Source organism: Streptopelia decaocto, assembly GCF_964273445.1.
Source record: "Streptopelia decaocto genome assembly, chromosome: 7".
In the NCBI taxonomy this organism is placed as follows: domain Eukaryota; kingdom Metazoa; phylum Chordata; class Aves; order Columbiformes; family Columbidae; genus Streptopelia; species Streptopelia decaocto.
In genome coordinates, this window is record NC_138661.1 from 19,387,841 (window position 1) to 19,403,071 (window position 15,231).

Here is a 15,231-nt window from a genome sequence, read left to right on the forward strand (position 1 = left end):
GAATTAAAAGCTACCTTAAGCTTGGCCTTTATTGTTCTGTTTTGCCCTGGCTATCTTCGCTTAGCTATCTTTTGTCCCCTTCTCTGCCACGTCTGAGTTCTGTTTGTATAGTCCTCCCACACAAATCCAGCTGTGCAGCTTCCATCCATCTGATACAGCTATCATGGACAGCAACTGTAGAATGAGCTCATTTAAAGTCAGTTCTAGATCCTGAATTTTGCCCTACCTATCCTTATCTGGAACAGAAGCAACTGTTTCCATTTCAGTACAAGTTTTCTAATCTTCTTTTCACTGAAAAAATTGATGTAGCTGAATGTTTACTTTTAAAAATTCATTTGTTGTCTCGTTCTGACCTACGAGGGGGGACGTGATGCATTAGGCAATAAATTCTTTCCTTGTATTCTCTTCTTTCCTCCATTCCTTCGTATTTTCATATCCTTTCCATTTTACCTTGCCTTAAAGCTATTTTTATCTCACTATTTCTTGCTTGTCATGTGTCTTTCTCCTACTCCAATCTTAGGAAGCCATAAATAGTGAACAACTGCAAGTTTCACCTTATCTGTAATTCCCACCTGATAGAAACATCAAGGTCTGTATGGGACTGTACAATTTCACTGGCAGTCCTTACCACTCACTTTGTTTTAAACTTTTGTTCAGTTATATGTAGCCCATGGCATATTTCAGGTGCTGATGGAGGGAGACCATTCTTATTATTATTTTGGCTTTTAAAATTGGTTATTGTTAACTTTGCCAGACTGAGTTAGTGTTAGTTTTCTGCACAAGTTGGACTGCAGTGGAACTACCATCTAACTCCTACTGCTATAGTAACTGTTATAGCTGATGCTATGAAAGCTAATCTAGAGTAAGCCATGTATTTAAATTGTTTCTGCTCTCACAATTTTTTGTCTGTCAGACTTCCTGTACATGGAGCTGAACACAATGAAGTGAACCTTCATCAGCATCAATTAATTTTATAATTGTGTATGTTTTTCTAAATCTCCTTCTTCCTGCTTATTATGTGGATATAGGGGAAAGAAGGTGATGCCTTTCTCCTTGTGTTCACATTTAGGTAGTCAGTATTTTGTTTTCCAAAAGATACATTTACAGACCCAGATGTGTCTGCCAAAATTATACCCTGCCTTTTCCTCCTGATAGCTATTTAAATGTTCAAGTCAACCTTTGAAATGAAATTGATATTCAAACTTTTTCACTGGAAGTGTTCAGTAAAATACTTTCTAGTTCAGTAATATTTAGGAGTGCTATTGCATAATAGAGAATATTACCTTTCTGTATTCAATATTGAGATAAATATCCTGGTAATAGAGCTGGTCCCTATCCATATTCGCACATTTTGCTTTCCAATGAACTCTTAGTGTTGTGTTTGTGTTTCTTTTGTTTTTAAATGTGGTCTCATCCTCTTAGCTTTGTTGTCATACTCCTTACCACCATTTAGCTTTTGAAAGGATTATCATTCAAGCAGCATATATGCTCATATTTTCAGTGTATTTTTGTTAACAACCAAACTTAGCAACTGCAGGAATTATTAAGTTTTCTTTTACACTTTTTAAAAGAATCATCTGACTTTTTTCTTTCATAAAAATTCCCCTTTAGTATTTTTCTCAAATAATGAATGGTGACTTCAATAATTTAGATTCATGGCCTGGTTCAGGGCTCAGATCTGTCTGCAGTTCTGTGTTCATATTTTGTATGTGCAGTCTGTTGCAAACCTATTCAAACATGTAACTATATCCAAATATCTTAAGGTATGTGCTCATTGTTATGCCCACTTACAGGGAAGAATAATGCCTGCACACTGAACAGTCCAGTAAGGAATCACTTGTATGTATTTCTAGGGTGGAAAGTGATTGCAGTTCTGTCCAAGAATGTTAATTGTTCAGAGTTGTCACGTCGCACCCTCAGTTGTGAGCTTTGTAGGGAACCATAGTTGTAATTCTCGTGCAGTTTCATTAACCTGTCTGGAATGAAGACAGACTTGTGTGGTGTACTTGGAGGAATGTAGTCTCACCACCGTAATCTCTCACTGCAGTGCTTATCAAAGAAAAAAGGTCAGAGCTGTTTGCAGAAGGGGTCAAAAAAGTATCCTTTACTTAACTGAACTCATTTGGTTTCTACTTTATAACTTCATCAGGTGTTTAGGTATGTTTACGAGTTTTAGCTCTTCTTTTGCAGGGTATGAAAAAGAACAAAAATGATGCAAAAAAAATAGGGCCTCTAAAGCTAGCTGCCCTGAATGGACTAACTTTGACTAGAATGCCTCTACCAGATGAGAGGAAAGAAGAACCAACAAGAGCAACAAATGATGAACGGGTATGTTGAAGGTTTTTAATGCTTGATTTCTCTTTCCCACTAGTGATTTTTCAAAACGAAATGTATATGAATGGTGCTTTGTGTTGACTTTAAAATGCTTCAGATTCAAAGCAATTCAAATACTGAGAACAGAAACAAAATGAAGAATGAGACTTCTGATTGATATTTCATTTCTAGAAGTATTAGGTGTAACTCAGATTTGTCTTTAATATTTAAGATGACAGTGATTCAAATTATAGTTTACCCTTTGAACCTATAGGAGGCAAATTAACTGGTATCTACTAATACATTTTTTGTGCCAAGACCTTCTGTCTTCTCTCTTAATTTGTGGATTTTGCAGACTTAAAACATATGAAAATAAAAATTATGAGTGTGAGATTGAACTTCGTTGTAATTATTAGTAGTTCATACAATTTTTACAATAAATTTTGTAGTTAAATTGCATCCCCAGGGCACAACTTGTGCAGATTGTATTCCCCCAGGTGATTCCTGACAATATAGGTGGAACTTGTGCGATCTGCAGAAATTTTAAATTCACTAAAAGATCTCAGATCATTGAGAGGACATCAGGTTCTAGAATTTGAGGTTTGTTCTTTGAGAAATATATTATTCCATCTGCATGTATCAGGGTTACCAGCATCAGTAAGTAGACTTCAGGCTGCCTTATGTACCTTTGCATTGGTACAGGGTAGTGAAATACAGTCAATATCCAGCCTGTGAAGGGCTGTGTAGAACAGTGCTGTCATCACACATCTGACCGGGCAACAGCTCCATACACCAAGGTCTACACTGATTATTGTACGTTCTGTCTCTTTGAAATACTGTTCTGAGTGTGGTTGGGCATCCTCAGTTGCAGAATCCCTCTGGCTCAGTTTATTGACAGTCACTGGGCAGGGATTAGAACCTGGAGGAACACTCCTGCTCTCACCAGCCATGATTATAAGGAACAGGCCAAGAAAATTAATTGCAGGTTACACAGTAGAAATACGGTCTTGGAGTTTGAAGGCTTGGAATGAGATCCATAGGAGGGAGATTGGACCGTTCATTTTCAACACAGGCGAAGTTCTTTTTGACCTTTATATATCCTCCTTAAAGATGCTAAGGGACAGACATGAACATTTTGTTATTAAATAGAATCCTACATTTAGTATCTGTGTTGGTAATTTCCTCTTGCTTATAGCCATCATCTCTTCCTGGATTGACCTTTATTGAATTCAGCTGTATTATTATTATGATTATTATTATTACTATTATTATTATTCTTATTCAGCTACCCTGTTTTCCCCAAAATAAGCCCTAGCATGACTTCTCAGGATTTTTGATGATGCTCAAGATATAAGCCCTACTCAAAAAATAAGCCCTAGTTACAGTTAAAAAAAAGTAAATTTAAATAGTGTCCAGGCACCTATACATGTAAAAAAGCAATGAGTTTTGGAGCAAAAATTAATATAAGACCCTGTGTTATTTTTGGGGAAATGGGGTAGCTCTGCCCAAAGTGTTGAGGTAAAAGAAAAACCCATGAAGTCAAGTTATGAAAAAGGCATGTCACTACGCTTTCTCTTCAGGCAGTCGTGTAGAGGCAGAATATGTATCATGAAATGGGAGTAATTCCTAAAGCAGTTGAGAAGAGGCAATGCAAAGCAGACATGTGACATGAAAGAAAGTCCAGACTGCAGATATTTTAGAAGATGACTTTAAAATTGATTCAATGCCTGTTTCATTGCTCAACTTCATGTTATTATCAGTTTAAATGAAGGAATTTAGCCGAAATATTACATAGGAGTTTGTACAGTTGATGTAATGATGTGCAAATTGTGTATGATTGAGGTTCCTCTGCAACATTTGGCATTACTGTTATTTGATACAAGATACTTTTCTGATCTGATACCACAGAGCAGTTGCTGTGAGAGGCTGCAGACATGTGACATAGATGAAATATTCTGGCTGAAATCTTACATGTTATTCCTCTAATTATTGTTGGCAAAGAGATTGTGGAATTCCAGAAGTGTCTTATGATTTGGAAAGAACTTGGTTTCGAAAGAAGAAAGGGGGGAAGGGGACAGAGCAGCTTATTGAATAAAACAGCTTTAATTATATTAGTAGAAAAAACCCTGGGTTTATACCTCAGTTGCACCAAAAATTTCTAAGAAGACTTTGCTGCTGTATTTCAGCTCAGTATTTTCAGCCTAAGAAAATGTGGAATATTGATAGTGAATGATTAACTCATTGATTGAGGCAGGTGTTTTGCTTTATGTTTTTGAGGTTTTCCCTGTACAAATGACAAAGTCAACTCCCCCCCCCCAATTACAAAGCTAGAGGAGACATTTCCAAATGTTATAATCTAATGTGCTATATCGAGGAGGAGGATTAATTGTGTATTTTTTGTTCAAAGGTATTTCAGGTGGTTTGTAGTATAGCATAGCTACCTGGTTTGGCCAAATATTTCTTTGCGCAGCTGGGTTGTCTTTATAGACACTCCGAGGTAATTTTACTTTCACCAGTGGTATCCGCAGTCTTTGTGACCTAATGAAATATAGCAGGCTTCTTAGTTTCCACCTCAAAAAAATTCGTGCTGGTTAGAGTTGCTTCTAATTTATTCTGGTATGTTTGTAAAAATATGAATACCTGTAAAAGCATTGAAAAAGTATGTAGGAGAGGAAAATACATACATTTTATCCTTCATGAATTCTCTGTTAAAATATACTCATCTTAGAATGTGACTTGTTATGGTTACCTGTGTTCTGTCTTTCAGTGTAAAGTTCTGGAACAACGATTAGAGCAGGGCATGGTGTTTACTGAATATGAGCGCATTCAGAAAAAAAGACTTATAGATGGTGAGTGCTCAATAGCTCGGCTTCCTGAAAATGCTGAAAGAAACCGATTCCAGGACGTCCTTCCTTATGATGACACCAGAGTAGAGCTAGTCCCAACCAAAGAAAATAACACAGGGTACATCAATGCATCTCATATCAAGGTGAGAAAAATACTGTTGGAGAAATATTTTCCAGGTCTGTGGTAAGGAAAAATGTATTTGGCTATCAATATTGATGTGATCGGATGTGATCTCTTCCCCTCCTTCTCCAGAGGTTTCTTTGGGGAAAGGAGGGACCTGTTTATTCTCATTACCTAGAATAATGGAGGATAAATTATTGCAGAGGTCTTCTGCATTCTGTTTCTATGTTCATCTGCTCTCTCTGTGGATTGGTGCTAACAGAAGGCATGTCCATTCTTCCCAGAGTTAAGAAGGCGAACACTCATATCAAACTGGGATCTTTTGCAATGATATTTTTGAACTGCAGTAACAATCCTTTTTATATCTTCCTCTTCTGTGCTCTCAGAATAGACCTACAACAGCTAGTTCACAAAAGAGGAATACAGTTTTATCTACTTACTTTTACATTACACTTATGATGTAAAATACATTTGTTTAGCTCTGTGCCTATATAATGTAGCATTGTGTCTTTCCTGCATCTAATGTGCCAAGGTGCAGCTGAAAAATGGAAGGCAGACATAACTCACAGCGGGCTCCTACTTCTGCAGTGTTGCTGTCTTTTTTTTAAGTTTGTGCACCTGAAGAATTGAGGAAAGGGAAATTTCAATAATTACTAATCTAATGTCTTCCTTTTTGCAGATCTCTGTTGGTGGCATAGAATGGGATTACATTGCTACTCAGGGCCCTTTGCAGAATACGTGTCAGGACTTCTGGCAGATGATCTGGGAACAAGGGATTGCCATCATAGCTATGGTGACAGCCGAGGAAGTGAGTATAAACTGAGTCAGGTTTCTCCCAGAAATTCTGCAGTGATTTTGTTATGATCTGTAAGAGGAAAGGGATCTTGGCTCCAACAAGAAGACCAATTAAAGATAAATTTCTAGTAACCCCCTTGCCCTTCTGTCTTGCCTTCCTTGGCAGAAAGATGTAAATTTGCAAACTCTTTCTGCTGGAAGGCTGGTTTACTCAGTGAAAAACTGTAGTAGTACTTAATAGAGGAGAGATGCAGTTGTTACAGGATCATTGCTTGTATGAGTGTTCGCATGTTTCTTGTTAAGCAAGCTTTTTACTTTTAAGGAAAGCGGGCGAGAAAAAAGCTTCAGATACTGGCCGCGTCTTGGTTCAAGACACAACACTGTGACATATGGAAGATTTAAGATTACCACACGATTCCGAACTGACTCAGGCTGCTATGCAACTACGGGTTTGAAGATTAAACATCTTCTCACAGGGCAGGAGAGAACAGTTTGGCATCTGCAGTATACTGACTGGCCAGAACATGGCTGTCCAGAGGATTTAAAGGGATTTCTCTGTAAGTTATATTTAACATTTTTTTTAATACCTCCTAAAATGGCTGCTTTAACTGAATGACCTTTTCATCAGTATACCAAGGATTCTGCTGTAAAAGGTTTGTTCACACCAGCAAGAGATACTGAATTTTATTTTTGGCAGGGATATAACTGCCAGTTTGATAAAGTGATTGTTTATGTCTAAAGTCAAATGTATAATTTACTAAAAGGTCATACAGATTAAAACATAATTGCATCACATACTACACATTCGAGTGTGTTCCAGCAGTTGCAAGATGGCCATGAGCCACATTTGGTGGGGGAGTAGGGGAATAAGGCAAGGAAGGCCTTACAGAAGTTGGGTGATTGCATTGCTTTGTTTGGGATATGACTTGTGATTTGTACAGTGTGTCATTTTTCTGTGGGATGTCATTTGTTAAATGACTGCTTTTCTGTAGCATATAGCATTATTTAGAATAATAGCATGGCTTATGGGGCTTCATCTCCTGAATTTATTCTTCTTATGTTGTTGAACTTAATAGCATACTTAGAAGAGATACAGTCAGTGCGGCGCCATACGAACAGCACTGCGGATCCTAAAAACCCGAATCCTCCTGTACTGGTACATTGCAGCGCAGGTGTAGGACGGACAGGAGTGGTCATACTGTCAGAGATCATGATCGCTTGCTTGGAACATAATGAGGTGATCTCTTCTTTCTCATGCTTTAAATGATGTTGGGTAGTGGAAGAGTAAATAATCTGCATAATAAATATTTTATGGCTGGTCATCTGAGCTTTCCCAAGATATGGCTTTTGGAAAAGCCCGTACAACTATGGTTCAAAGAGCTGTCAGCAATTCAACAGAAGTTAATAATCTTCCAGAGTTGCCCACTTACACATTGGGTACTGGGTTGCTTATTTGGATTCTTGACTCCGTAAGATGTTGAATAACTGAGTGGAACAAGGCATGTCCGAGACTACTGAGCTTATTTCAGGATTTCGCCCTGACTTTACAGCTTCTAGTTCATGGCATAGTTTTAATGGATAATATTCAAGAACATGCTTTGTAGCCAGTCTTTATGCTTGTTATTAAATATTTTGTTCCTAGGTGTAGTAGTATTTGCAATATGTCTCAGCAGAGGGCAAAGCAGTAGTTTAATAGAATACAACCTGGTCTTATGAGCTTTTAGCCAGAAGTGAACAGTTGTAAAGTGTTTATTAATAATATAATATGCCAGCTGAGACTCCACAAACTGATTGGTTTATTCTGCATCCCTGTCCTAATGCTGCAACAGACTTCTGCAGCCATTAGATTTGTGAAGACCATTACACCATGAGACGGGCAAGTTTAACATTCCACATATTTCACAGATGAGGACGTTGAGGTGGGCGCGATCAGTGGGGCAGTGCAGTCCGTGTGGGCAGTGAGTTGTCAGAGCTGAACTCAGAGCAGCTGGTTCTACCCTTAGATCACTGGTACTGCTTTGAACCTCCTGCTGTGAAAGTGCAAAGCAGTCTGCTTGCTCCCCAGCCACTAGTAATGGTTTGTTTTCTTCCTCCAGATGCTGGACATCCCACGAGTGCTGGACATGTTGAGGCAGCAGAGAATGATGATGGTGCAGACTCTTTCGCAGTACACGTTCGTCTATGGAGTTCTCATTCAGTTTCTCAAAAGTTCTAGACTTATATAATCCTGCCACTTCCTACAGGAAACTGCAGTGGTTTACAGAAAGAAAATTACAGTTGTCCAGGCAGACCTGCTCTCACTGACATTTTCTTTATGTGATGAATCACACAGTTACCTTTTTAGGGCTGGAATCTGACTGTTAAATGAGAGTCAGTCTAACAGTACCTGCAAAGCAGGATCTCTGCTGGACTAAATTCTTCCTGTATTCAGCTGCAGTCATATTAGGGAATGATTTTACTCATACCAGTCTGTAGTACTTGCATACTTCTTTAGGGTGGTCTTATTCTGGGCAAAATAAGTATCTTATGAAATGGAAGTACATGGCACAATTTTATTTGCATTATGTTTTAAAACATAATTTTTAACTGTGTGCAAGCTGAAATCTGTAACATGCACATAGGGTGAAAAACCTGCTCCTTGGAAACGTCAAGGTCTTATGCAGTTTCATTCTGCTTTCAATTTTATATTTAGAACTATACATCTATATTTTTTAAAACGAACTTTTGGTTTCCTCTAGCTTACTCAGCGAATTAGCAGCTCTTAGATATTTTAAGCTGTTGCTTTAAGGACAGTTATTTTTATATTCAGCATTTTTTAATTAACCTCCTCCCCCCCGCCTCCCAAACAACACCACAACCTAAAACTTTTTTAACAGCATAATATTTTCAGAGGAGAAGACTGACAATGTTTGAACTCACTTTTCAAAAAAATTTTGCAGAAAGTACTAGGGGAAGCTATTGGTAGTTAGTTGTAGTGCCGTGGAATAGTACTGACAGGTGAAAGATGATGTTACTTGTTAATAAGTTCCATTTGAGCAGAGGCATGTTTACCTATTGGTTTGTCGGCAAGGAGCCAGGGAAAAGTATTCTAATTATCTACAAGGTTATTGGAAACAAATGGATGAAAGTATGTATGCAGTATTATTCATATATTTAGAGGACAGTTTGATTTTACTGGCTGAAATCAAAGTGGATGCAAATGTTTTAAGCACTTTTTTCCTCTGTTATTTATGTAGTTAAACATAGAAACTATAATCATGCATTGTTTCATATGGTAATTTACCTTTACTAACCTGTTATTTTAGGAAGAGCCTTTAAAGTTGATGAAGTGAGAGAGCCAAAATCGGAGTAAGAAGGTGCATAGTGGTGAAGTGGAAATGATTGTATGAAACATAATGTAGGAGGTGTGGCGGCTATGACTGCTGGTTTACACAGTGGTGACCATTAAAAATGGTTTGGTTTACACAAAGATGACCATTAAAAATGTCGATGTTCCCAGTCAAGAAAGCCTTTAAAGTTTCTGTAGAATCCTCCAGATTATTTTGTTGGTGCTAGAACAGGTTTTGCTAATGCTGTGCAGCGTTGCAATGAAGAATATCCACAGAAGCCGTTTGGGAACACCTGCAGAATGTAAGAGCTCTTAGAGGTGGCACTGGAGTATTTTAGAAGCTGTGAAGGTGGCTGAGTCAATGGCTGTGGTGTGGACCTGAAGATAAGTTTGGTAGTTTCCATTTTGTCCCATGAGTCTGGTTTAATCAGGGTATCCCTAAATAATCCTCTCTCTGTGGTTTTCACATGTGGTTTTACCTGCTTCTTCAAGTGTTCCGAGCTGCTGAATTGAAACTCCCTATTCAAAAGTGAGCTGTCAGTTTGTAGATATCTGCTTTAATTTCAAAAAACCCCTATGGCAGAGCAGTCTGCAGGAACATTAATGTGTCCATTTCCCTTGATACCTGCTTAGCAAAATGAAATGAGACTGAAAGCCCTTTTTATCACTGGTGAAATTATGTTATTTTTCTGAGCCGTAACAAGGGTTTGGAAACGATTATGAATAATTAAAACCCCTTCAAAATAATAAGTGTCTCCCAAAACATTAATTTAGAATTATAAGTAGGTTGCCTCAATTGCCCCTATAATAAGCTACTTCTACAAAGAAAAACACACGGTCCAAATGGCATTGTGCTGATATGTCGTTCTATACAAAATATATTACCTTGAAGTACAATACAGTGATGTAGTGCATTTGGTCTGCTTTCAGGCAGTCCGAACTGTTCTGCTCTCAGTAAGATTAGAATGAATATTTCAGAAGAGGGAAAAGAATGTTCTTTTCCTAACTATAAAATGCCCAGGAAGCATTAACTGCCAAATGTGAAACTGAAAGTCCAGAGGAAACCAGTGACCGAAGACTGATTTTTATATATAAAACTTTCAAACAAACCAATTAGACATATCTCTGTTAACAGAAGTATTGAAAGAAACAAACATAGTTAGCTATTTGTATCATGCTGTATTTTTTAAAAATTGCTACTTTTTGCCACAGTTCACTTCTATCTTCAGAAATATTTTTGAATGAAAAGGTATGCTCTAAAATGTACCTTGTGCCATTTCCATTTCTGAAGTTTGGACTGTGATTTTCGTACTCTGATACATGCAGCTTTAATGACATCATATGCAACCATAACTTCAAGCAAAAATTTGTAGCTGTTCAGTAGTTACTGGGACAGAACATCAGCTGTGAGGCATTAAAAGGAGCAGTTAAAGCAAACAATTGAATCAAAATTTATGGGATTATCTGAGATGGGTGAGGAAATGTCTCTCTTTTGGCTTTCTTTTCTGTTTTGCTGAAAGAACTTGTGTTCACTTTCAGAAGTGATTGCTCTCTAACCTAGGAGTCACAGTCTTGATTTATTTTTCTAAGTGTAACACTGCTACCTCCTCCACTTCAGCTTTAGTACTGTCCATCAGCAATCTGGTTTTGCATTAATAAACTTGACCTTAACCAACTTTATATGAGTTTTCCAACTGAAGATAGCAGGATTGCTTTTGCATGGAAGCAAAAAATAAGGAATTTCTGTTATAAAGATACCAAATGAAAATAAACCTCACAACCTCCTGGAACAAAATTAATTTTAAAAATCATTAAGTGTTTCAGATAACTTTTAAAAGAAAACTCAGTTTTTAGCACTTTGTTCTGAGCCTTGCAAAGGGATGCTTTTACATGTAGTTGTGCTGGGTGCTTCATGAAGTGTTGGATGTTGTAAGAACAGCTGCTGTCCATATCCAGTCACAATGTGAATTGGAGGTGGATTTATTTGTCAGAAGCTTAAAATTCCACTATAAGCCTGTCCATTTTGCCAAATATGCTTCTGTTTTTATGGGGATGAAACCAGATTATCATGCAAGATTTGAGCTGACTTTGTTTAGTAAGAAAAGTTGTATGAAGATGTTCTTGCAGTAAATGGCAAAGATGATGCTGATCTCTAGGGATGTCAGAGCTCTCAGGGATAAATAAAGGTGCTATATACTGTTGAGAGGCAGATTTGACTGTCCTTTGTCGGTTAGGTGGAAAATACTTTTTAGGATCAAATTCTATGAAGAGTTGGGAGAAGTACTCACAAACTGTAGTAAGAGCTTCTGCACATTTGATTTCTTCCATGGTTGCTATGATGAGAGATTTTTTTGGCCAGTGAATCTTTGTAGTCTTGGGCTGGCAGCTCTTTAAGAACATCAGTCAGAGCCGTCATCATTGCAAAGGTGTCATTGGCTCAGCAAGTCGCTCCCACCCAGTTCCACGAGGGAGAAGCTCCATGGTGCACCAGGAGTTTTGCGTGACTTTCCCGCAGCCTGCCCTGCAGGACTCGCCTTTCTTTGCTGTCCCCCGTGAAGAGCACAAGTTTGATGCTGTAGTGTTGCTCTCACTGTGACACCTTTTGAATGGTAAAAAATGCAAGTGCAGGGTGATGCGGGTTATATCTAGAAATATACTTAATTCAAAGCAGGTGAGCAAGGCAGAGTTCCTGTTATTTCTGTGGATGAAATGCTGCTTGAAGTTATCAGCAAAATTTAGGACAAAAAGTAAGATAAATGTGTACTAAAATGGAAAAAAACTTTTGGCATATTGAGAAACGTATTTTTGGCTTCTCTTGTAATCCTGTGTATCTTTTTTGAAGTGGATGACATTTGGAGCAATTATCTCCAAAAGCAGCTTCTTAAATTTAATAAGTAAGACCACCTGATGCTGCCGCTACATCTTTCTTGTTGGAGCAGCTGTTGAAGTTGAGTGGCTCATAGATTTCAATGCCTCTGGACCAAAACTGGTAACTGCAGGGTAGTTTATCATACAAGCTAGCTGTGTAATGAGACCTCAGTTTTAATATCAGTAGCGTTGCTAAAACTCTGGACTTAAAAAGTAGTGAACTCATTACTGTGTTTCAATTGTTAATTCAAATTATTAATTTAAAAGAAGCAACACTGCAATTGCCAAGAACTCTGTGCTTTAGAGTTTAGGCTTTGGGTTGTTCTATTTTTTGAATACTCAGTCTTGCAAAGCCTGAGTCCAGTCCTGCAAGATGCAAAATTCCTGCAGTTCTTCCTGCTACTGTAGGAATTAAAATGGGCTTATTGCCAGTGAAAGTTTGAGCCCTTAAAGCGTGAATACTCATGTCTGCTTTAAATTTAAATACAGATTACAAGAATTAACCAAAAGAATGCAGCAGAAATGTGCATACATGGAACTACAGCATTCAAAGGAAAAGTGGCTAAGATAGTATGGAAGAAATTCTCTTGTGAAAGTACAAAATGGAGGAAATAGCGAGGACTTGAGGAATGGCTGAAGGCATTTGGAGGAGGATTTGGAACATTTTGTGTCCACAGTAGAGCTGCTAGAAGGACTTGATTCATGTGGTATGTTTTCCATGGCATGGCAGGGTAAGCGCAGACATAGTCATAGGTGTTATTTTTACTGGCTTTTTTAAATGTGATTTTTGAAACTCCAAATATATTTTTCAGAGCCTCTGTTATTTTTACACGTCTTCCTTTCCAAGTGTATTTAATGCAATCTGTCAACTCAGTTTCTGTTTACTTATTAAAGGTCACATTTTTCAAACCATGCCCTCTGGTTTTACACTTGCAAACTGCGGAGGGAATAGTCATCCGTGCAGTTTTGCAGCGATAACTGCTAATGGACACAGGTTAGATGATTTGAAAGTCTAAATACTTTATGAACATGAATGCAGCCCGGTGTTTACTGTAGGTACAAACTGCACCAGGATAAGGCTGGGTGGAAAATCAGGCCCTTGAAATGTGGAATTTAACATGTGCTTAGAAATCGTTGTAATGCAGCATTTGCAATACAGTGATATTACAGCTCAGAGGATCTCTAATACTGGGCTAAGATAAGAGAGGAAAATCTTAAGCTTTTAACAGCTGTTGCAAAGATGTCTCTAATAAAAAAAAAGAAATCTTAATAAGACCCTGTTGGGGACCAGCTAACTTGGTGCATTCTTTTGGCATCACATGTGTTACTTTAAGGTCTACAGGGGCTGGAAAAAGGAAGATTTGTTAACATCAATGAGCATTTAAAAAATCAGTTGCTAAATGGACTTTAGTTGTATTCTTTGCTGTTTTCCAGCTGATGCTGCATTTGGTGGGGAAGAATAACCTCCGGTATATTTGTTCCTTAAAAGTCCATTCTTCAGCTCTAATTAGGGAACAAAGATGGGAATCAAATGCAAAGAAGCTAATGAATAGAGCTTAGGACAGATCCAGGTTGTGGTGAGTTAGAGAGCAAGTCTGTGGATACTGTAACATTATTTTGATTCAGAAATGTGGCAATCAAAACTACCAAATTACTATATTTATGAGTTTCAGAAGGTGCCTAACCTTTATAAAGGGAATTTAAATGCTGTTTTTCCATTTGGAAATATTTGGGTAAAATTAGGAGACTTGTAAAATACTTTAAAGACTTTGCAAATGCCGTTAATTTTTAGAATGGTAGGAAACTTGACGGGGAAAAAACATGTAAAATCCCCCAGTCTGTCACCTTGCTAATCCCGGATTCTGACAGACAAGGTATATATGCTCTTTACAAAGATAATTTCTTAAATTGCTTTGAAATATCCAATATATCTGTCCTCTTTATGGCTAATCTGGGGGGACCTGGGTGGAAATTTGAAAAGCTTGACCTGTCAAATCGCTAAGTATGGATGTTCCTGCACGTTGCTGAAATCTCTTCATTCAGTTAAAGCAAATGGGGGTGTGAAGTCCTTTCAGCAGTGTTGTAGGACTTAATGTCAGAGGAATGCAGGGTCTGGCTCCATTTTCTTCCGTTTTTATTTAAGCCAGTATGCAAGGATTTAAAGGGGACTTTGTTTAAACAGTAGCAAAAATAAAGTATTATTTTCTAGTACTAAGCTATTGGTAAACATGTCTATTTTTGCTGTCTTGCCACCAATACTGTAAAAATGTATAATCAAACCAGCTTTAATTCTTGTAAAACTTAAATTGGTTTGTAAAACAATGTACAAATTGTGTTTCATAGACAGAAAAGCTTGTTTTACTGAATGTAATATATGTTAAATGAATATATTATAGTCTATTTTTGCCATGGAAATAAATATTTGAAGCAACTGTGAGTTTTTATTGTTCCATTGTTAAAAGAAAAATCGGTGAACTTCATTTTAATGTGTAGTTCTAGCTTGGGACTTGGCCTTCTGTACACAAAGGTGTGATCCCGCTTCTCAAGTGCTTCAAGTACTGCCCTGCATCTCAGTACAAAGATAAAAGTTGTGCTGTCAAATACCAATAGCTGTCATCTTTGTGGCAGGAAAGTCTTACGCCTGCTACCGCTACCTTACAATTATTGGTTATAATGTTTTGCATTTTCTAGAGCTATTTTTAGTATTGAACATTCCATTTCCCTGCAACCTTTATGTGGAGGAGGGATAAAAAAAAAAAAAAATTAAAGTTGAAAAGCCCTGTCCAAAAGTATGTGAGAAAGGATACAGTTGATTGTGTATTTAGTGTCATTGCAGCTGCTACCGATAACTAACAGTAAAGATTTTCTTCATTTTGTAATTGACATTTAGTCAAGAAGAGAGGTGGTGCAAAATCCTTGCTGTATTAACACCAGGTGTAGCACAAGACCGCATAATGTCA

The 15,231-nt window shown here is 37.6% G+C and overlaps 1 protein-coding gene across 2 annotated transcripts in view; it reads left to right on the forward strand.

Moving 5' to 3' along the window:
* Positions 1 to 14,703, forward strand: part of PTPN21 (protein tyrosine phosphatase non-receptor type 21) — a 46,818-nt gene extending 32,115 nt beyond the window's left edge. For both annotated transcript variants that reach the window (XM_082059188.1, XM_082059189.1), the window contains 6 exons: positions 2,191 to 2,328; positions 5,081 to 5,302; positions 5,960 to 6,088; positions 6,398 to 6,632; positions 7,152 to 7,312; positions 8,172 to 14,703. In XM_082059188.1, the coding sequence (XP_081915314.1) occupies positions 2,191 to 2,328; positions 5,081 to 5,302; positions 5,960 to 6,088; positions 6,398 to 6,632; positions 7,152 to 7,312; positions 8,172 to 8,300 (1,014 nt within the window). In that variant the 3' untranslated portion in view covers positions 8,301 to 14,703. The remainder of the gene's footprint in view (positions 1 to 2,190; positions 2,329 to 5,080; positions 5,303 to 5,959; positions 6,089 to 6,397; positions 6,633 to 7,151; positions 7,313 to 8,171) is intronic.
* The last annotated feature ends 528 nt before the right edge of the window (positions 14,704 to 15,231 follow it).